At 39.1% G+C, this 22,122-nt stretch overlaps 3 protein-coding genes across 3 annotated transcripts; 2 read left to right on the forward strand and 1 right to left on the reverse strand.

Moving 5' to 3' along the window:
• Positions 1 to 1,927: 1,927 nt before the first annotated feature.
• Positions 1,928 to 6,558, forward strand: RB195_009217 (uncharacterized protein; the record flags this gene model as incomplete). Its single annotated transcript, XM_064196097.1, has 18 exons — positions 1,928 to 2,082; positions 2,160 to 2,268; positions 2,330 to 2,406; positions 2,643 to 2,734; positions 2,816 to 2,916; positions 3,388 to 3,544; positions 3,599 to 3,744; positions 3,831 to 3,957; positions 4,016 to 4,074; positions 4,136 to 4,280; positions 4,398 to 4,515; positions 4,704 to 4,785; positions 5,065 to 5,234; positions 5,301 to 5,472; positions 5,655 to 5,828; positions 6,063 to 6,233; positions 6,291 to 6,434; positions 6,490 to 6,558. The coding sequence occupies 18 exons, from the start codon at positions 1,928 to 1,930 to the stop codon at positions 6,556 to 6,558; spliced, it is 2,268 nt and encodes a 755-aa protein (XP_064047242.1).
• A 3,381-nt stretch (positions 6,559 to 9,939) lies between these two features.
• RB195_009218 (uncharacterized protein) lies at positions 9,940 to 17,074 on the forward strand (the record flags this gene model as incomplete). Its single annotated transcript, XM_064196098.1, has 12 exons — positions 9,940 to 10,038; positions 11,068 to 11,148; positions 11,209 to 11,263; positions 11,591 to 11,694; positions 11,988 to 12,074; positions 12,483 to 12,566; positions 13,060 to 13,143; positions 13,486 to 13,628; positions 13,703 to 13,950; positions 14,192 to 14,266; positions 14,334 to 14,502; positions 17,005 to 17,074. 12 exons carry the CDS (start codon positions 9,940 to 9,942, stop codon positions 17,072 to 17,074), a joined length of 1,299 nt encoding a protein of 432 aa, XP_064047243.1.
• A 3,496-nt stretch (positions 17,075 to 20,570) lies between these two features.
• On the reverse strand, positions 20,571 to 22,122 carry RB195_009219 (uncharacterized protein; the record flags this gene model as incomplete). The annotated part of the gene is made up of 2 exons (XM_064196099.1): positions 20,571 to 20,713; positions 22,065 to 22,122. 2 exons carry the CDS (start codon positions 22,120 to 22,122, stop codon positions 20,571 to 20,573), a joined length of 201 nt encoding a protein of 66 aa, XP_064047244.1.

Raw genomic sequence — 22,122 nt, forward strand, 5'->3', positions numbered from 1 at the left:
TTCAGAAACACTACGGTGGGCCTGTAGGAACGTTTTAAGGCTCCTGTGTGACTAGGACTTGGTTTTCATCAAGTGCTTGACGTTTATTAGGTTCAAAAACTGCAAAATACAGTGCTATAGGGGGTGAACAACTTGAAATAGGTTTCCTTTGGAGGATTTCAGATTGTCCGTGTTCCTTCTGCGAATCTTTCTATTTCAATTGCATTTTTTTTCCTATTTTTGTGGTTTTTGTGGTTATTTTTATGTGTAGATCAAATTAGCTCGTGAGGTTCTTAACAAAGTTTCCGACCGTACTGGGCTGTAATTGAGCATTCGTCCACCTTTTTAGCTTAGCTGGTTCGATTAAAGCGATTCAGCTTAATAGGACCGGTTTCGTGCACTTGCAAGGATCTGCACATCAATGACAATTACATGCGGACGGAATTTTCCAATTCATTTCAGCACTCAACGTTTTTAGAAATATATTGAGTTCCAGATTACTGGAAATTTCCTCAGTATGTGTGTTAATAACATGATAGAGTCATCTAGAATGGTTTTGATGGGAATTGTAAGGTTTTGTTCAAATTCCACTTCTTGAAGGATTAGTCCTTGTCAGAACGTGGGTCCAAATCACAGAGATGCAATGTTTTGTTCAGAAACCACACTAATTCTGAGAGAACTGTTTTTTTATTTTGCCCTTCAACCTTTCTGAAGTTTTGTTTAGTTAGATTCAGACGTTTTTTTTTATGTTTCTAGACCATTTTCTGAATACTTCGGGTATCCTTCCATCTCATACCTTTCAAAACAGTATCCGAAGACCGGAGCGAGTGTAGCGCAGTGATAGAAAGTTCCACTCCGACTGCACCATCGTTGGTTCAGAACTGCCGTTGGCAAACCAAGCCGTTCATCCCGCCGACGTCGATAAGCTGGTACCAGACTTGTGTGGAAAGATAAAAACACAGAACTAATACTTCGGCAAGTCCGTCAGAACTGCATACACTTCCGTAAACCTCAAATGACTCTGAATTGATGGCGAACACATTGGAGGGTCCTCAAAGGATTGCTCAACGCCAACCGTTGTATCTTGAATCCATGACTACATGATTTGACTTGATGGTTACTGCGTGGCTTAAATAGAAGACTGGTGTATTGTTTTTGCTATCTTTTTTTATTGTGCACCAACACCCGAAATTCTCCGCTTCTTCTACCTTTAGTGATTATACTTTCTGTAAATCTTAGCTTACAAGCCTCCTTTTCTTCCCGAACTCTCGTTCTCCTATCTACTCTTTATTCTTTGGTAAATATTCCGGTCAACTTTTAGCCATCATCCATCATCGTCCAATCATATAATCTGTCAGTTCACTATATGACGCTTTTGGAATAAGTTAAGTTTTGATTTCTCACTTATTTTCAGTTATAGGTTCTGGTTGCTTTACCCGTTTTGAATATTTGAATAATAATAATAGAATATAAGTATTACAGGCGAGGGCTGAGTTGTACAATCTTGAACTTTCTACCTCTTTAAAAATGCAGCTTTCTCGGTGCCATCATTGTTTTATTCTAGTCTCAGCGAGAAAAGAAAGCACTGAGAATAGTAACTCTGAAAGATGCATATTAACTAGTAAGAAGCCATTGTCACATACTGATTTTATACTTTTTAACTTCTATGAAATGTAATGCTGTGTCCTGTTATATTTATGCAATATCCGTCAGGTGTAATGGCACAAACATATATTTTCTTCAAGAAATTTCACTGAACTATAAGCTTGCTAAAGAAAAAACCCTGGCTATAAACAGTAAATATCGCTTTTGAACTCTCCTTTCCCACTTATGCATTTATTGATGGAATCGCTCATTTTGCGTGTAATTATTTGTTTACTTGAATTGTTCAACTCTACGCTATATTCATCTACCCACACTACTTCCAGTTCCTTTGCTTTTCAGGGTAATGACGGCTGAAATGGGATTTTTCCGGAGTAATTCTCTGGGTGCGACATCCTTGCTGACCTTTGCTATCTTGTCGCTGGCTTGGTTCGTTGGATTCGCTTCCAGACTTTTTGCCATCGTCCGTTTCGAGTCCATCATTCACGAGTTCGATCCATGGTATGTGACAGAGATCAGCTGTTCTCATATCCATCTTCCTATAGTTCCTTAACATTTATTGTTGCTTACCTGTTTAGGTTCAATTATCGTGCTACCCATCATATGGTCGAAAATGGATTCTACAATTTCTTGAATTGGTTCGATGAGCGGGCATGGTATCCTCTAGGGAGAATCGTTGGAGGAACTGTGAGCACCAGTGCAAATAGTTTCTTTAAAGGTGGCGTTTTTTAGTCGTTTGATATTATAGGTATACCCTGGCTTGATGGTTACTTCCGGCCTCATCCATTGGGTTCTGGACACTCTAAACTTTAATGTCCACATCAGGTAACGTGATTTGAGTCATTTTCATTTTTTTATTGTTAGGCAGTATTTCTTTGAAACAAACAATACGTGAGAGTGCAACAAATTAGAGGAAAGTTCTAACGTTTCGCTTTTTGATCTGCTTTTGGAGATTTCTATTGCACAATGTTGCGACAGTGGCGCTTTTCTTTCGGCTTAGAATATGGTATCTCGTGACCTAGGCTTCACTCTTTTCTCAAGCTTTAGCTTTGGTTCTTCAGGGAGATCTGTGTGTTCCTTGCACCGACTTTTTCTGGCCTTACAGCTATTGCTACCTATCTGTTGACCAAGGAGTTGTGGTCGGCTGGTGCCGGTGAGTTTCAATTCTCACTACTACTTTGTGGTGAGAAGCTCTACTGCCATTGTACGAATATTGTATTCGCTCAAATATCAGGATTGTTTGCTGCTTGCTTCATTGCAATTTCTCCTGGTTACACAAGTCGATCAGTTGCCGGTTCTTATGATAATGAAGGAATTGCCATCTTTGCACTACAGGTTGTTATCGTTTTTAACATTTGTTTTACCTTGTTCAACTTTCCCTTTTCTGAACAAGTCCTTTGTTCATTCGAGTTTGAGCCAGGAGAAAAAATATTGATAGTGTAGTTCCAAAGGTTGCCAAGGATACCACAAAGCTAATACAAATTTCGCGAGTGACTATCATTTCCTTAGCTATCAGCGGGTAAATGACGCTGTTTGCTTATTTTCGACACAGTTTTCCGTAACGCAGGACTTCTTCGAAACTCGACTTTACTAAGATTAAGATGTAAACCTATTGAAAGGTATCCAGAGAGGTTTGTTGCTGAAGTGCAACACATTTTCTGTGCAACCAGCCGTGTTTGCAAATGCGAATATTAATCGATATATTTCATCATAGAAAAACACTACTATTCGCTACCCGTTACTTTGAACAATAACAATAACAGCTATTCGTACTCTTCGTTTGTTTCTCTGAATTTGATTTTCTAGTTCACTTACTACCTATGGGTAAAATCGCTGAAAACTGGTTCCGTAATGTGGGCATCTTTCTGTGCTCTATCTTACTTCTACATGGTGTCCGCGTGGGGAGGATATGTTTTCATCATCAACTTGATTCCTCTGCACGTCCTAGCCCTTATACTTATTGGTAAGTGACTATAGATGAAACAATCGTCACCTTTGCTTTTATCATTATGTTCAGGTCGGTACTCTTCGCGTCTCTTCGTTGCATATACCACCTTTTACTGTCTAGCAACTGTGCTATCCATGCAGATTCCATTTGTTGGGTTCCAGCCGGTGCGCACTTCTGAGCACATGCCTGCATTTGGAGTGTTTGGACTGCTTCAGGTAATTTCAGTTTCTGGATGCACTCGAAATCAACCGCCATTTTTCTGCACAACACGTCGGATTCCGCATCTTAACAAAGCTTTTAGATCGTTGCCGCTATGCAATACGCTCGTTCTCGTATCTCACGACAGCAGTTCATGACACTGTTCGTAGGCGGATTAACTGTTGTTGGAGTCCTAGCCGTTGTTGTTTACTTTGGACTGGTTTGGGGAGGTGCGAATTGATTAACTGAATTTCTTGTTGCTTGTGACATGCTTTTTTCACCTTTCAGGATATGTTGCACCTTTCTCTGGTCGTTTCTACTCACTTTGGGATACCGGTTATGCAAAGGTTTTACATAATTTATAGCGTTATCTTTTGTTGGAGTGTTTCTATCCCTTTGTTTTTTAAGATCCACATTCCAATTATCGCTTCTGTATCCGAGCATCAACCCACCACTTGGGTATCGTTCTTCTTTGATCTACATATCACAGCGGCAGTGTTCCCTGTTGGGTTATGGTACTGCGTTAAGAATGTGAACGATGAGCGAGTGTTCAGTGAGTTTAATAGAGCAATGTTCTAAATAATCTATGTCCTCTTTTTTTGTGTTTCTAAATCAATGTTCTGATTTGTAAAACTTGCTTGGAAAATAGATCTTTGTGATCATTTTCCAGTTATTCTGTATGCTGTTTCCGCTGTGTACTTCGCTGGTGTCATGGTTCGGCTCATGCTAACGCTTACCCCAGCAGTCTGCGTTCTATCTGGGATTGCATTCTCTTTCACGTTTGAAAAGTAAGTTCATTCAATTTATTGGATCTCTCAAACGTTTTGCTCTACTCAAAGCTAAACACCCGCTGACTTTTATATATCAGCGTTTTCTATAACACGAGATGATTGACAGGGAAGTATGAAATCAGGAACAGTATAATTTTTATTCATTGCAACATGACGTAAATGAAATCTTCGACCTTTTTCCACAGGTATCTCCGTGATGACGAAAAGTCCTCAACGAAATCCGATTCGGATCGTCAGATGTACGACAAAGTCACCAAGAAAGGAAAGGTAGAGCTGGGTGTTCGTGCTGTTGGTGTGAGTGTCGTGACGTCATCTTTCCTTCCTGTCCGTCTGTTTGTGTTCTTTCGTTAACATATGCGCGAGACGTGAGAAAGTTACAATTTTTTTTTCAAATAATTATTGATGGCAAAAGTTAGAAAATCCATTTCTAACCTTTGTTCCAGTAATCTGGATGCGTAGTAATTCTGTTGTTACCTCCCTGTCGAGCTTTGTGTTTCATTTCCATGTTTTTAGTTTACTTCAAAAGTCACCGTTTCTTTCTTTCAGACAACCTCCGCCTCTGAAGCAGCTGAAGATGGTGTTGGTGTGAACTCCAGATCTTTAGTTAGTGTTGTTTTGGTCCTTTTCCTCCTTATGTTCGTTGTCCACGCTACATACGTGACAAGCAACGCTTATTCGCATCCATCAGTAGTGCTTCAAAGCTCCAACAGTCATGGGTGAGCCGCCTTTTACTTCTTTTTCTGAAATTGTTAAATTTAAAGGTGAACAAATCGTTGTTTTAGAGATAGAATCATTATGGACGATTTCCGTGAGGCTTATCATTGGCTTCGTGAAAATACGGCTGATGATGCTCGCATCATGTCGTGGTGGGATTACGGTTACCAAATCGCTGGAATGGCCAATAGGACAACCCTTGTAGACAACAATACATGGAATAATTCACATATTGCTTTGGTGAGAATATTTCACTCTTTCCCATTCTTTCATTTGCGAAATTTCAGGAGAACTCTGCTAAACAATCCTCCGGAAAGATTTGTTTGTTTGGATTGTGGGAACATCTCTTATAATTGCCTCAGATTTTAGGGATTATGGTTCTTGCATGTTTAGTTGCTCGTTTTGGCAACATATCGATTCAGGTAGGTAAAGCAATGTCCTCCAACGAGTCCGCTGCATATGAGATCATGCGTGAATTGGACGTTGACTATGTTCTTGTAATATTCGGAGGAGTTATCGGATATTCTGGAGACGACATCAACAAATTCTTATGGATGGTTCGAATTGCTGAAGGGGAGCATCCGAAGGAAATAAAGGTTTGAATTATATCTTTGTCTCTATTTTCTAAAGTGTATTATGCTGAGTACCTATCAAAACCCTGTGTACTTTTAAAATAACGTTGTTTTTTTTTGTGTTCATACACCACTGCTGTTGTGTTTTGTCTCATTCGAAATGTGTGGTGTTCCTTTTTTGAGAAACTTTTCAGTATTCTCATTCATCTGTTAGATTTAGATGCCAAACTTATTATAAAACATTAAAACTCGTTCTAGGAAGCGAACTACTTCACCGAATCGGGCGAGTACAGCGTAGGTGCTCAGGCTTCCGATATCATGCTGAACTGTTTGATGTATAAGATGTCCTACTATCGTTTCGCCGAAGTGCGAATGGGTTATAACCAAGATGGATTTGACAGGACGAGAGGATATGTGATAGGAAAGAAGGTTCGAAAATTTCTTCCATGTTATTTATGAATCTTTTTGAAGAGAAACTTTGTACAGCACATCACTCTGGAGCACATCGAAGAAGTGTACACATCTGAGAATTGGCTTGTTCGGATTTATAAGGTCAAAAAACCGGAGAATCGACCAACAATCAAGAAGAATGAGAGACAGGTCAGAGTGGACACCAAGAAGGTTACGAAGGTACTATTTTCTGTTTTCTTTTTTAAAATGTACACTGTTAGAGATATGAACTTAGGGGAAGAATAAGCGAGGAGTGCTCCGTAATCGCCCTGTGGTTGTGAAGGGAACGAAACTGTCGGCGTAATGTTGCGGATGATATCCAAATAGATGTCTTCGCTGCCTTTTCAAAGCGGTTGTTGTTGTTGTCGTGTATTCCAGAATGAGCGGGAATATCCATTGCTTCTAGCTGATTTATACTTTGTCGAACTCCTCCATCTGGTCCTTTTTGTTGCTTTGTGTGGTTAAAAGAAGCTTTTGGTTTTGCGATTTTCTGGGCCCTTATGCGTGTGATATGTTATGTTCTTTTCTTTAATAATTTATTCATCTGTTGATTTAGATTGTTGTGTAAGATGAACAAAGTCGGTTAAAACAAATATCGCACACCTCGTGATTTGCTCTCTTCCTCAACGAAGTTTCATTTTGTGGGTTCCCGTGTACGACTACCAATCATATTTTTGTAAGCTACGACATTCAGAAATAGCTGTAGTGGAATATTTATCGAAATAGATATTAAAAGTAATTTGTACGCAATGGCAAAGTTAGCACTAAGCACACTTCCGGTATTTTCTTCATATCACAGATGGTATAGAAGAATTCAGCTTCGAAAACGACTGTAAAGTTATTTCTTCGCATATTTAACATTTAAGCACTATGTTTACGAAGTGTAAAGAAGAGGCGTAAGCTACTGCAGTTCTCGAAACAGTAGCCTTAAAACCTTTTTGCCTCCTTCCACTAATTGGGCTGGCATTGTACACTTCGCTCCTTCTCGTCACCTAGCGCCAAGTTGGACGTCATTCTCAGGCGATGTCATGTAAATTGCCCGACTAAAGACAGCATACCACGAATTTGACGTAGTGAGGGAAACACCTGGAAAGGCTAGAGACTGGGTTATAGATTGTGGGGTCAACGGTGGATCCGGTCATCTCTCCTTAATTGTCCTGAAAAAAAAACCGCGTCAAAGACTCCGCTTTTCACGATGATCTCAGTTGCAACGCGCCGTATCCAGCTGCGCAGGGGTGGAAAGCCAATAAATTCTCCCTGATTGCGTATTCAAGTGAAACCAGTGAAAAGGTTACTGAGGTGACCAGAACGTATGTATAGAGGAGCGTTCTAACGTTCCTCGTAGGAAGTAAAGCGCGCTCCCGCGCCGTTTTTCAGAACGATTGGGGAAGGGTGAGCGGAACCCCTCTGATCTCTCATTCTACAACCCCATCTATAGCTTTTCCCGCGGATTCCCTCACCACGGCAGACTCGTGGTATGCTGCCTTTAACGGGATGAAATTAACGGAACGACCAACGACGACAACGTGTTGTCCATAGAAAGTGGAGGAGAAGTAGCGGGAAACTTATGAGGGACTAATTTCTCGTTTGATGGCATAACGTACTTCTCTTCTCAGATGGAATGGCGAGCACTTTTGAATGATTGGTTGAGAATTGAGGGTGATTTAGAGTTTCCAAGAGGTATCCAAGAGTGTAGATGTAAATACTAGGATGAACCTTTTTTCTGGAATGAGACATTAGAATTTTTTATTCATTGTCCATTTAGAACCCGAATTTTCTACATTCAAATGAAGTGAGCACAAAAACTTCTCATAGTTAGTCTGCGAAACAAACTTTCTGTCTTTTTGAATTTGAAGGTTTTTGATATGTGGGACAAATTTACCTTCATAGTGTGAATAATAGTGTTGTTCAAGTAGGATTATCTGCCTGGAGAATTCTATAAAATTCTCACTTTCTTCTGTACAAAACCGAAGAGAAATTGGATTACTTCTTTTAGTTTCTGCTTCTTCCTTCCTACAGCTTTGTTCTCTAGCTTTCCTACTTTTGCTGTTTTCAGACATAACAACAGTATCCTCCATTTTTTGCATCATTAGCATTTTTGGAATTTGTAGGAATTCGAGATGGACCGGTTCTAATCTGGCTGTGGACGTGCAGTTGAACGTATACCATCCTGATCATAACTTCTACAGTTTTGGACATTTAGAATTGGGTTACTACGACGGATTTGACTTTTTTTTTAGTTAAAGGCAGGATACTACGAATCTGACGTAATGAAGGAATCCGCGGGAAGTAGATGAGGTTGTACATTGGGAATCCAGGGTGGTTCCGCTCATCTCTTCCTGATCGTCGTAAGAAACAACGTAAAAGACCCCGTTTTTACAACGATTTCAGTTGCTACCGTTATGCACGCGCCGCATCTACTTGCCAGCGGTCGAAGATTAATGAGGTCTTCACACCAGCTTTTGCAAGTAAAACAAAGAGTAGGGTGCTAAGGTGATCGGGACCTATTTCGTAGGAACTAAAGCGGTCCGCCCACGCCTTTTTCTACGAGAGTTAGGGAGAGATGAGCGGAACCACCTGTATCACGCGATCTATAATCCCGTCTCGAGCTTCTCCCGGTTACCTCACCACGTGAGTTTCGCAGTATGTTACCTTTAAAAACAACAGTACTGGTCAATCTGTTCCAGTGCCTGCTTCTCTTTTGTTCCCATAGCGATGCAGTACCAGGTAATTAATTACCCTTTATGATATTGGAGTGTTTTCCAAAGAATGATTTTCTTGTAAAAAGTTCATTTTATGAAGCAATAAAAATATGTGTCCTTTTCTAAATTTCGATATGAAATCACCGGTAAAACTCGTTTATTACAGTGTAAAACAATGAAAATGTACTTCACATTCTAACGGATAGCGAACAAATTGAGTTGAGAATCAATAAACCTCAAAAAAGTACGACTCTCGGGTTGAAATATTTCGGTTAAAAAAAGTCGCTAGAGTTAATTATTGATCATCAATGTGCACAATAAACTAGTAGTTATTTTTAAACGAAGTATTCCTCACTTGACGGCAAATTTGCCTGCATGGTAGTATAGATACTCGTATGACCTTCCTTCTTCCTGTTGTTCACCTACGTTCGGCGATCACATCGAACGCTTTTTATTGCTATCGATATTGCTCGTTTGTGTAGGTGCAACCTAAGACAATCAATGTTCTTCCTTTTCTGGAATTTTTCTTTTGTAGAGTCGTCTAATAAATTATTTTAAAAAAATACCCAAATACCTAAAAAATCTTTACCCTAATGAAACGAGGTAAATATATTGATACTGTGAAAGTACAATCAAAAGTTCTGTGCTGGCATACGGTTACGTACACTAACTAGTAATTCTCACGTAACCGTAACCCTTTCCGAGAGAAGTTTAGACATTTTTTCTCGTCGGGATATTTCTATGCTTTTTTTGTGATAATTCTTTGACTTTTTTCCTTCCTCCTCTTTTTTTTCCAATTTTTCAAAAAAATTATATTGGTTCAAAATTTGTCGAAATCGTCCTCGTATTAGCGCTCCTTTACTCCTTGACTACTTACCACCTTCAATTCTTGGATCTATTAGTTCATTACTTGTAATGAGCCAAATATAGTGGTGCAAATATGTATGTTTTTTTTTTCTCGATCTCAAGTTTTCAGATCGAACATGTATCGTCTTCTGATACGACAACTTAAAGAAATCGTGCAGATAACCGACCGATTCGATGTAGATTTTCTCAAAGGAGCAGACATGGCGAAAATCAAAGTATGTTTTCGGAAGTTCGTCGAAAGTTTTCCAGAAAAAGATATTTTAGAGATAGAGAGTTTTATTTTTTATCGATTTAAAATGACAATGACGATGGCTTTATAGAAAAGGGTGTTCTCTTTTTATGATAATCTGCTACCAGACCGCATTTTTTTCTACATTTTTTGTTCTTCTTTTACTCTGTATGAAAAGTTGGAGGATCAGCGTGTTACTTTTTATTTACCTTCATATTTTTGTTTTTGGATTCGTCATAGCGGGCGAAGGTTTCGTAGAAGGCATGAGGCGAATTACAGCCTCTTTAAGTCCGTTAACGGCTTTTTTTAATGCTATTCCGCGGACCACTCAGAAATGTCCGCCTAAGACGAAGTCGTTCATCTGAACGTAAGAAGTACGACTTATATGCCTCAAGCAACGTCGATCTGCTCCTTCATGCTTCATACTTTCGCGAGAATTTCAACAATTACATCAACCAACACAGGAAAACGTTGTGATTTGGAGAAAGTAAAATATTTGTCTTTAACTGCATATTTTCTCAAAATAGTCTGTGCTTTGAAGAAATGTTACACATCTTCCGCAGAATCTTTGAACGAAAACAATTTTTTGGGGATTTTAGTTGTAGATTATGCCTGAAAGTATATACAATCCTGGCTCTTTATAGATGTAATGAGATGATTACAGTCAGTTGCTAATGGAAATGGTTACAAGCAGTCTTCTGATAGTTGAAAAAACATGTAGTCTAAACCGTAATTCTACAAGAAATCGTGGACTACTAACGTTATATTACTTGTATCCACTTTCAGAGGAACTCTCACTACCCCACTTCACCTATAAACTCCCAGGACCGTACGTTGAGGCGAATATCCCCAGTTTGCCTTAAAATCATTTGAAGTTTATAGTAATAATTTAAAACCAACAAATTAATTCTCTGTCTTTTTGAAAAGATGTTCAACTGATGATTTTTTTGGTTTGATTATGGCTGATCTTGGTTTTCTAGCGGGTGAAAAGCAGGTTCATGAAGATTTCTCTCAGGTGCTTAGCGATGCTGAAAATGGCTTAGCCGTTCTAGTAGCGGCCGATGGTACGATTGCTGCTGTTGGAAAAGAAGAAGAGGTGAGTGCAGAGAATTCCTACGTCCAACATAATTTTCTAGTCATGGCAGAACATTTCCAGGTGCGCGGAGTGCTCGGTGACCATGGAGTCGAGAAGACGTTGGCAACGAATGGAGGTGTGTCTGTTTTGGAATTTTTACGATCGAGCAAGTGTTGCGCAATGGTAAGAGTTTCCGCTGCGACTGCGGCAATTAAGAAGAAATGGACGGAATCACCCTTCTCTCAGTAATCTACGATCCCGTACACGAATACTCCATCGGAAATCCGTACCACTCCAGATTCGTGGGGTGCCTTTAACATATTCGGCGCCGACTATGATTAGAGAACCCCTTCACAAACTCGTGTGCTATTTTTACCTGTGACCTAGCGGCGAATGCGGCGATTCGTGTGTGATGCTTGATTATTTTTCTTTTCTCATGGTTCAAAGTCAAGTTTTACTCCAGGCATCCTCCTTCCTGGATTCGTCGACGGTCACTCACATCCAGTTTTTGCTGGCGATCGAGTTCATGAATTCGCAATGAAGTTAGCTGGAGCAACCTACATGGAGGTAATGGTCGTAGTGAACTCATGAGCGTAGCAATACAAGCTACAGTAGAGTGAATGCGATATGAAGCGCGGTGTAGTTCCGCAAGCGGTTGCGCTCGAAGCAGTGCAGTGGAGTGCAGCGGTTAGGATCGAGTGAGGACCTCTGTTACCACCGTTCATTGCTGGGTGCGGTTTACGATGGTCCCAACTCGATTCCAACTGCTTTCTTCACCGTAGCGCTTCGAGCGTAACCGGTTGCGCAACTGAACCGTGCTTCCTGTCTTTTTAACCCGGCTATAAGTACTTGCGCTGCAGGTGCAAGCAGCAGGAGGTGGGATCCACTTCACGACTTCAAAAACGAGAGAGGCTTCCGAGGAATATTTATTGGAGGAGTTTAAAAAGGTACAAAGAGCGTTCCAGGTGAATATTCCATAACACTTCACAGCAGCAGTATTTCCCATCGAAACAAAAAGGAGAACCTCTTCCGTGCAGTTCTATGGCCGGTTTGCTGCCCAACGCGTACACAGGACTAACGCGGCGCGGCTGCGACAGAGGAAGGTGCTTGTGCTCCTGGGAGCGTATCAGCGCAGCGAGACTGTGCCATCGATCGAAAGGTGCACCAGAGAAGCAGAGCTTCAGTGCTCACTCTCGTCGCGGACGCGTCACGTCTACCTGGTTGAACGCGTTGGGACGCGACTTATTCCATTAGTGGTTCCGTGTGTAGTTTTTTTTTCCATTTTGTTGCTACTTCTCGATAAGGCCGTTGGAAAGTCGTTTTTTTTTGTTCGGACAGTAAAAACTGTTTTACAGATTGCTCTCGTTATGCTAAGAAATGGTACGACCACTTTGGAAGCAAAGAGTGGTTATGGATTGGATACGGAGAGTGAACTAAAGGTGTTTTTTTTTTGCGTTTTGACAAATTTTCCTATTTTTCCTATTATTCCTCCATTAAAATTAACATTGATTTCCTATAATTTGTGAGGAAGATTTATGAAAGGTGTAATCTTTTAATGAAATTCTGAAGCTTTACCATAGTGTTTTTGTTTTCCAAGTAACTAATATATTTAATCTGTATTGATTACAAAGCTATCGATGAATATGCGTAGTAGTAAATTTTGCTTCTCATGAGGCGATTCATTATGATTCTAGAGGTACATTTGAGTTTACAGTCGCCGCCAAAAGTGTTCAACCGAATGGGCGCGCGACGCTGCCAAAACGCATGCTTTTTCCTGCGCGGAGCGTACTGGATCTTTCTTCTGTCCCACTCTAAAAGAAATAAAAGCTCTCTAGAAATGCAAAATAGTCCTTGGTTGAACACTTTCGATTCGATGGCGACTACAACTGCAATTATTACTTGGCTGTTATCATAACGCAAGAATATTTTCAGATGCTACGTGTGTTGTCGCGTGTACCCGAAGAAACGTCATTGGAGATATCGGCTACGTTCTGCGGAGCTCATGCGGTCCCGAAAGTACGGGATTTTTTCCCTGTTTTAGGTTCCTTTAAGATTAGTGATATGCGTATCTCTTTGAATTAAATGTTGAGGGAACGAAATTTAATTCTAATAAGAATTAAAGAAAAAGCCAAAGGTTACATTAAAAAACGGTGTGACACCTGTATTCTCCTGAATTTATGCGCGCGAAGCATTATCGCAGAGACCATAGTTACAGAGGATAGTAGAAACCCTAAAAATACAAAAATTGTTAATTTGGCGTGACTTTTCACTCTTTCTTTAAGAGTTAAGGGTTCTTCTAGTCTTTAAAAAGTGCAATTCAGGTAAATGTCCGAGCTTTTTGAATAAACTGAAATTCAGGGTTCGACCGAAGAGGAACATGTGAAGCTGATTTGTGAAGAAATGTTACCAGCCATAGAGAAGGCGAAAACTGCTGGTAAACTGAAGAATCTGGAGAACATTGATGCTTTCTGCGAGAAGAACGTAATCAGCGTGGAAAACACGTGCGCTCCATAAATTATATGACTAATTTCTTAGACTTGCAAGACCTACTGCCAATATAAATCGCACGTTTCAGCAAAAAAATCTTAGAAGCCGGCAAAAAGTTGGGCTTAGCCGTGAATTTTCATGCTGAGGAGTTGTCGTGCATTGGAGGTGCAGAAATGGGTGCATCGATAGCTGCTCGAGCAATGTCACATCTGGAGGAGATCTCCGACGACGGTATCAAAGCGATGGCCGTAGTCGGCACAACCGCAGTACTTCTGCCATCCACCGCCTTTATTTTACGGCTAACCCCTCCACCAGCGAGGAAAATGATTGACAACGGTCGGTGACCTTCTGCACATTGAACTAATGATTATCTAAACTTTCAACAAAACTTTAATGATGGTGTTGCGCGCGTGATTTCGGCTCGGAATCATGTGTGGATTCGAGGTCGAATGGCGCCGAATTGCCCGATGGCGAACCCGTTTGTTCTCAAGTCGTCAAGGCCAAATAACAAAACATAGACACACAGAAAGGTCTAACTATGACGACCACATGTGGATTTTAATGATTGATTGTTTAGGAGTGATTGTGGCTCTGGGTTCGGACTTCAACCCTAACGCCTACTGCCTAGCGATGCCAATGATCATGCACTTGGGTGAGGCATCAGAACGGAAAGAAACCCCAGAGAATTTTTATATACACAAAAATTCTATCGTTTCCAGCTTGTGTATACATGCGATTGAGTATGGAAGAAGCGCTTACGGCTGCAACGCTGAACTCCGCCCATTCTCTAGGAAGAGGGCGAACCCATGGAGCAATCACTGTAGGCAGAAAAGGCGACTTTGTTCTGTTGGATTCGAGCGTTAGTTCGTGGAAGCACATAATCTACAGGTTAATGGCCATCATGATGAACATTTTATTTTTGAAAAGAAGAACAATTGCATTCGAATTCTGTTATACACAATCATATTAAAAAAAAAGTCCGTGACCGATGATTTTTCCGACACATCTACAGTAGTCCGCGCTGTTAAGACCTTCTCTCTGTTCCGCTATTGGACAATACGGAAGTCATTAGTTGCGCAATTTTGTTTTACACCATAAATGAAAACGTCCCGATCGATTGATCATGGATTCGATTTTTCAACTCTCAAGCGTAGACTGATCGGCGCTTTTGTTTTTTGAAAATCTGTAATTAGATCTGTCAGAACTAAGTGTGGTCAAAATAGATGTTTTATTCTCCTCTATTCCACATATTCCATAAATTTTAATTGTAATTTCAATAAAACTACGATAATCACACGAACGATCTGACCATTCCTACAATAGGACTAACTCAGTGGATCTAACGTTCGCTTTCCCCATCCGGTCAAAGCGACCTGAGTTTTGATGAATTTGCATGAACAGTTACGCGCTGGACGTGAGGCGATGGGACCCTCAGCTCTCAGCTTTTCAGGAGGTATGGGAGAGTCCCACTAAGAATATAGCCGTCTACGTTACTGCACAACACAAGTAATGTAGTTTTGACCCAAACGTAAAACTGGGAATGTCCAAAATTAATAGGTTAAGGAATGGCTGCGCATATCGGAGATGAACTTGAAAAAGTAGCTCTCAACTTGACAAACGCAGAAAAAGCGACAATTTATTTGCAAACCCTCGGCAAAAACGGTTCATTTAGACGTTTCGTAGGCTCATTATTTTCTTTTTTGGCCGCGGAACTACACAATTACGCCAACTCTCAGGGTCGCTGCAGGAATGATCTAATTCGGCACATCAAATAATTAAATCATACATTCTTTATTGATGAAAATGAGCTAATCGGGAAGAACAATTAGATATTAGCAGGTAAAGTTTAATGAGTATGGAAGGGAAAGAAAAAAGGAAGCGGTAAAACTAAAATGGGAAATAATAAAAATCCGTCCAACAGGTCTACCATTGGAAGTTCTGCGCAGTGCTAGAATTCCAAGAAATTAGCAGCTGGTTTATACGGAAATATCCATAAATTTCCTTTATCTGGAAGGATATGTAAGGGAAAATTACCAGAAGGATTTACAACACCTTCAAATCTGAAAAAGATGCATTTTTATTTTGCTATAATACACTTCTATACCATTACTATTATACTTAATTTACTATCTATACAATAGTACTTACTATATTATACACTATTATACTTTATTTTCCGCGATAAGAATTTGGACTTGTAGAAGGGATGCATCCCAGCGATTCGCACTAGGATGCATCCTTTCTATAATTCCGAATTGAAGTCGAACGCGTTCGTGCGTCCTAAAGGAATTGATTGGCGCCACGCACTTTTTTTCGTTCTGATCCTAGTATATCGAATCTCCGTTAACGGCACTCGCATGGATTTACACGGACGAATGTGTAATAAAGTCGTGTGATCGCGCTGGGATCTGTAGTACCATTGCTGGGAAAAACTGATGATGGTAACAGGATGCTCGATCCTACGAAATTGCTCATTCATGACCATTCCTTTATTTTCCTTACCATCACTTTCATTACTTCCTTAGGAGCACTACGGTACCTTCTTGTACGGTAACGGAGGTCCTTATGCTGTTTCTATGATTACAAAAATCGAACTTAAAATTAAAACTTAACTCAAACTAATTAACGAAAATCTTTAGCCCATTAAATATATGTGATCTTTGATAATAATTTTGATAATAGTTTAATCTAATAATCCAATGATTTAATAGTAAATTTAATTGTAATAGTTTGAATTAATGAAATAGAAAAAATAAGGAGAGGAATAAGAAAAAAGATTAAGGTTATTAAAAGATATAAAAATGATATTAAAACAAATTAATGGACGTTGAACGTTACCCTTTCTTGTGGGCACATGGTGCAAGTTTGTGAAAGCTAAGGTTATAAGTTAGAGAAAAAGCGCTACAGTATTCCTTTCGTTTCTATCTATGTCTAAATAGGCAGGCTAACAAAGAATTTTCCCTCTTAAACCTTCTCTCAATGATGTTCGCTTATTTTTCTGACTAAAACCAATTTCATCTGAATGTGATTGCATCAAATTCGAAGAACTTGCACTAATGTTGTCATAATAAAAAAGAATCGATTCAATATAGTTGGTCTGAGTTATTCGCACTTTAATTCGCATTAAATGACTAGTTCTAAGTTAGTACCGTAGCAAAGAGGAACCTGATTCAATAAAAGGCAAGAAAGAATTGACGCACTTTTTCGAATATTTCCAAAGAGTCCTTTTGGTCGAATGTAAAGAAAAATCTCGATAAGAATGTCTAGCAAAACTTTTTAGAAGAATCCCATAAAATTTTCTAAAAAGAAATATTCTACTAAACTATTTATGTGTCGGAGAAGTGTAGTTCTCATGTTATTTCTCATTTGTAAATGTGCTTTTAATTTCAGGATGGCCGCTCAGGATACGGTGATTTCACACGTTGTGAAAGAGGGACGAGTTGTTCATTCCTCAAAATGAAATATTTTGATGTTCACACAAGTTGTACTAGAAATAAAAACCTACAGTTCCGCTGCGTTTACGCTTATTTCGTCGTTATATCACTTCCCAATCGAGAGTTTTTCCTTTTCCCTTTCTTCCTTTCCCTTTTTTTCCTTCTTTTTCAGCCTAGGCCAATTTGCACTGACAAATTGCTTCATTCGCACGCAAGACGCACGTAAATCAGACGGATGCATTTTTTTCTGTGTGTGTCTGTAAAAGAACTTGTTTTATTGTTATGTATCATCGGTAGAAATCATTCCCGTCAGTTCTTCCTTAATTCAGCTTCATTATTTCATTCTTTTCACTCTTATTTCATATCTTATACTTTTAACAAATTAAAATTTTAAGAATTTTAACACAACTTCTCTTAATTTTCAAATGTAAGGGATTTTATCTTCTCATCCTATCGATGTTCTCTCTCTCTCTCTCTTGTTCCTCTGCTTATCCTCATTCGTCAATTGAGCTCATCCCTTTGTCGTTTAACAAGTGTTCATTGCAGTATAGTCCTAAAAATCCACTGGCAACAGGAACTACTCTCCATTTTTACTTTTCCTGGCACATTTTTTCTGGGTAATTTTTAATATGATTCGAGTACCAAAAAAATCAGAGAGAAAAAGAAAGAATACAAAAATAAATAAATGCAATTAAAGCTTAAATGTTCTTACAATATCTCCCTCATACGAGCACAGTCATCCATCAATAAGTCGAATTATGTTTGCATCGGTGTATTACCCTCAGAATGTACCCATACGAGGAGACGCATTGAGGTCATTGTCAAATATATCCCGTCCTTTGTTTGTTCCGACCACATTTCCTTTCATTCCTTCTTCCATTCGCTCTCCATTTCATCTCATTCATTTCTGTCCATACTATTTATTTATTTGGAAACACCCATAGCTGTGCCATAAAACAAAGGACAGAATAAAAGGAAATTCAGAGCTCACTAGGATTTCGTCAAAGGTATATAGAGGAAGGGTGACCCTTTGGCTCTTCATGGTACATTGTGTGATGGGTTCACACGTCATTCTCCTACTGCTATGGAAGGTGAGAAATCCTTAGGTGGGATCTTTTTCCTAAACCCAGAACGCTGCAAATGGACGGTAAGCAGGGTTTGGGTGAAAAGCTATCACATATTTATTGATCGTTTATGTCCTACGATAGGTGCGGTTGTGGTGCAGTCGGTTAGAAGTCCGTTATAGCCACACGGTCGATGGTTCGAAACCGCCCTAGTGCTTATCAAGCCTTTCATCCCTCCGGGGTCGTTAATACCAGAGCTGTCTGGGAGGATAAAAACACTGACGTGATGATCGGCTGGCCCCTGCAAGTCATTGTTTGGGCCAATATCGAAACCTCAACGATTACGAATTCCAGGAAAGCGGGTTGGCGCATCCCGAGAGGATTGATACGCCAGCGACTTTATCCTTTACTTTGACTTTTTATATTGTACGATACAAAACGTCTGTTTTTCTTCTTTTCAACAAAAATTTCCTTCTGCTTATTATTCATCCTTTTCCATTCGTAAAACATTTTTAGTTAAAGTTTTTCAATTGTTCTTTGTGTGGGAGTGGGAACAGTGCTCCGATTTATTGTCAAAAGGGATTGCGGTTACTTAGCCTTAATAAGCCGCGGAATCGAGCGCAGACCTCACTTCTCACGTCACTTTTTCCTGTGTCACATACACGCACAAACGTATGTGAACGTTCCCAAACTAGGCCAGCCACCTTCTGTCCCCTTTCCTATCGAATGAATATTCACCGTGACCTAGAAACTATATGGATGCTATGCATAGTTTGTTATTGTTGAGTAGTTTCGGCAATATTTGGAAGAATCCATTCTTCTCTCTTCACATCATGACATTAATGTACACATTCACACGTCAATCCTCTTATATTTGCAGTTGAGTCTAAATAGAATACGGTACCTCTTACAAAAACTACTTACTGTACGATGTTACTAGGGACAGCAAAAAAAGCTAAAAAAAAGAAAAGCATTGCTTCAAGATTTCTTTCATTAAGCGGAATATAGTAAGAAAAAACGTTTTTATGTTGTTTTCAACAAAATGTTCCGTTTAAGAAAAAAAACCGTAGCGATTTCTCTTAGGATACAGTTATTCGCGCTCATCTCATGATCTCTTAGAACAACAAATAATTGTAGGTAAAAGTAAAGTGCGGTGACTGTAGTACTGTAGTGCTATCAGTGCAGAAGAAGTCTGGTTTGAAAAGGATTAATTCAAGATTTCTTCTATTAATTCTCATGAGCATTACAATATCTATTGCTTTACAATATTTTTGTGAATATCATCTTATTTGATCTATAGAACTCAGAACAGAGAAAGGCATTTTTACATTTTTACTTAGTTTCAAGAAAACTTTCCGGTTGAAAAAAAAGTTCTTACATATGCTCATCTCAGGATTTCAATAAAATACAAGTAGGCGGAAGTAAATTACGGTGAATAAAGGAGGGTAACTGGGTAGAGTGATAAATTAATGTTTTTTGAAGTTCCTGTCCAAGGAAATTTTCGATGTTAATTTTAATTCGCGGTAGGAAGTCGGCTGTGACCGCACGGTTGCAGGGTCGGAACCGCGGTAGTCCCAACCAAATATTTCATCCCTTCGGGGCACCCATATATTGGTACGAGAATTTTTTTGAGAGAATAAAAACACTGACTTCATCGCTGGTTGACCTCGGCAACGTATAGGCCAACACGGGTTCCAAAACCTCAACGATTATTGGTTACAGTAAAACGAGTGGATTGATACGTCAGAGCCTATTATCTCTTTATCCTCTAAATTGACTTCAGTTCGTTAAACAGAGCTTGAGACGTAGTTTGCAAATGACATAACTTAAACTCAAATTGCTCTGCAAATCCAGAAATCTAATGGACCAGAACCCCAAAAATCAGAACCAACCAAACCTTACCTAACATTTTATATTTTTCATTTTACACCCGTACTTGTTTTAGTGGCCTTCATTTCATGACTCCTATGAGTGGGAAAAGTTGCTTCGTTGGATGAACTGATCTGTCTAGTACTTCTAACTCATCTTTTCTTCTGCAGTTATTCTTCGCGTCTCGCGCATTCACTGTGACACTAGCAAATTCCTAGTTCTTTTCTATTTTTAAGTTGCTTTTTTTCTTTTTTCTTTTAGTTCTCAGTTCTATGGAAGATCGAATTTCACCCGTACTACCTAGGATTTTGTCAAAATTGTCTACTGTGTGCCCGGGAAAAATTAACCATTTTTTATCATACGGTCTCGCAGAGTGGCGAGGAAGATGGATCTAATTAAAGTACACAATAAGTAGTTAATAATAAGTAATAAAATGCATGAGCAAAATAATAAGTAAGCGTGAGTGATCGCGAATTGTAGTAGTCTCCTTTATGTTGTGATCACAAGAATCTGAAAGGTTTCATCCAACTTTTTCGACTCCATCACTAACTCGTAAAAGTCATGCAATAGAGGAGTTCGTAGCCAGTTTCTAACTCATTGATGTACGGATGGGTGCAGGATCTTGCACGCGTAACAAAAAGCACGTCGAAGACAGCGGGTGTCCCGTAAAGTTCCGCCGAGCACTTCTCTGAAGTCGATTATAGTCACAATCGCGTTCTAATAGTTCCAGTCCTGAAACAAGTTCTAACGATTCTCGAATGAAAGAGGTCTCCAGAAAAGCTATATATTCATTAGAAAAACGAAACCCTAATTAACGTGTACTAATGTACGGAAACATTCAATTAAATAGTCGGTCATTATGACACATCCGGATGTGGACGAATAGGAACAAACACACTTTTTCTTGTGATTCGAACAAGGATTCTGGTCGAGGATCCAGAATCCTCATGATGGATACATTTAATCGCCACGGGGCCCGGACATGTAGCTATCAATTAACCACACGTCGAAATCACCTCGTAAAACTTTACTGAATGGGAGGAAGATGAGAGAACTTCTTCTTTTAATAGATAGAATGGGAAACGCTTGGAAAAGTTTGGACGAATCCTGATAGATGAAATAAGTTTTGTTCAAGAACATTCGAGAATTTACTGAATTCAGGTTTCGAATTGGGGAGGGGCATAAAAGCGAAAAGAAATAAACAAAGAACTAAAGAACTGCGAAATGGGCACGAAATCCATGAAATTCTACTTTGCATAGTCTTTTATTGGATTTTACCAAAATTATCTTAAAATCACTCAGATTTACCTTATACATAGGTTCATAATTCGAAACAACTTGTAAAAAAATAAAAATTGAATTTCGTCCTCTTCAGTTCTTTTCTTTTTTTTAATAGCTATCGGTACACAGATGGTTAGTTTTTCTTCTTCGGCTGGCGCCCCTCTCCCTTATACATGGAAGAATAATCTTATTAGAAAATATCCATCAGGTTGACTACTACTGTATTGCAATTTCCGGAGGAGATCCCTTTCTTTTTCTCTTTCTTTCTAGTCTTGCAAATGAATTGTGTGTAACGTACATTTAAAAAGAAGAAAGCCACCATCAATTCTGAAGTAATATTAAAAAAAGATAAAATAAATATTTAAAGTGTTGTAAAATTGTTGTAGAATTCAAATTCTAAAGTATTAGTTGTAAAGCCAAAGTTGAAAATTATTGGAAAATCAAAACAGCATTAATGTAAACATTCAAAATATATTTTTAATCTCTCAACCAATGCGATATTCTAAACAGTTTTTATTTTTCTAAATCAAGATAAAAATGATAGTTTTTAAAATCTAGAACATGTTTCTCTTCTATCTTATAATTCTATGCAACCATTCCGCTGGGTTTTCGATGTCGCTCTTTAAAAAATCTTGCTTATACTTTAATTTATTCAATCGAAAAATAGCATTATTGATGGGATAAGCGAATGACACGAACCTCCACCAAATTTGAACTTGAATAAGCAACAACTATTCGAATGAAGTTCGATTATGCTCTTGAATGAATATTGCTCTTGAATGAATATTTGCTTAAAATGTACCGCCAGTGAACGTACTCTCAGATTCCAACAATCCTCGTGTCCTCTCTTCTTGAGTCAT

This window comes from Necator americanus, chromosome III (assembly GCF_031761385.1).
Source record: "Necator americanus strain Aroian chromosome III, whole genome shotgun sequence".
Taxonomy (NCBI): domain Eukaryota; kingdom Metazoa; phylum Nematoda; class Chromadorea; order Rhabditida; family Ancylostomatidae; genus Necator; species Necator americanus.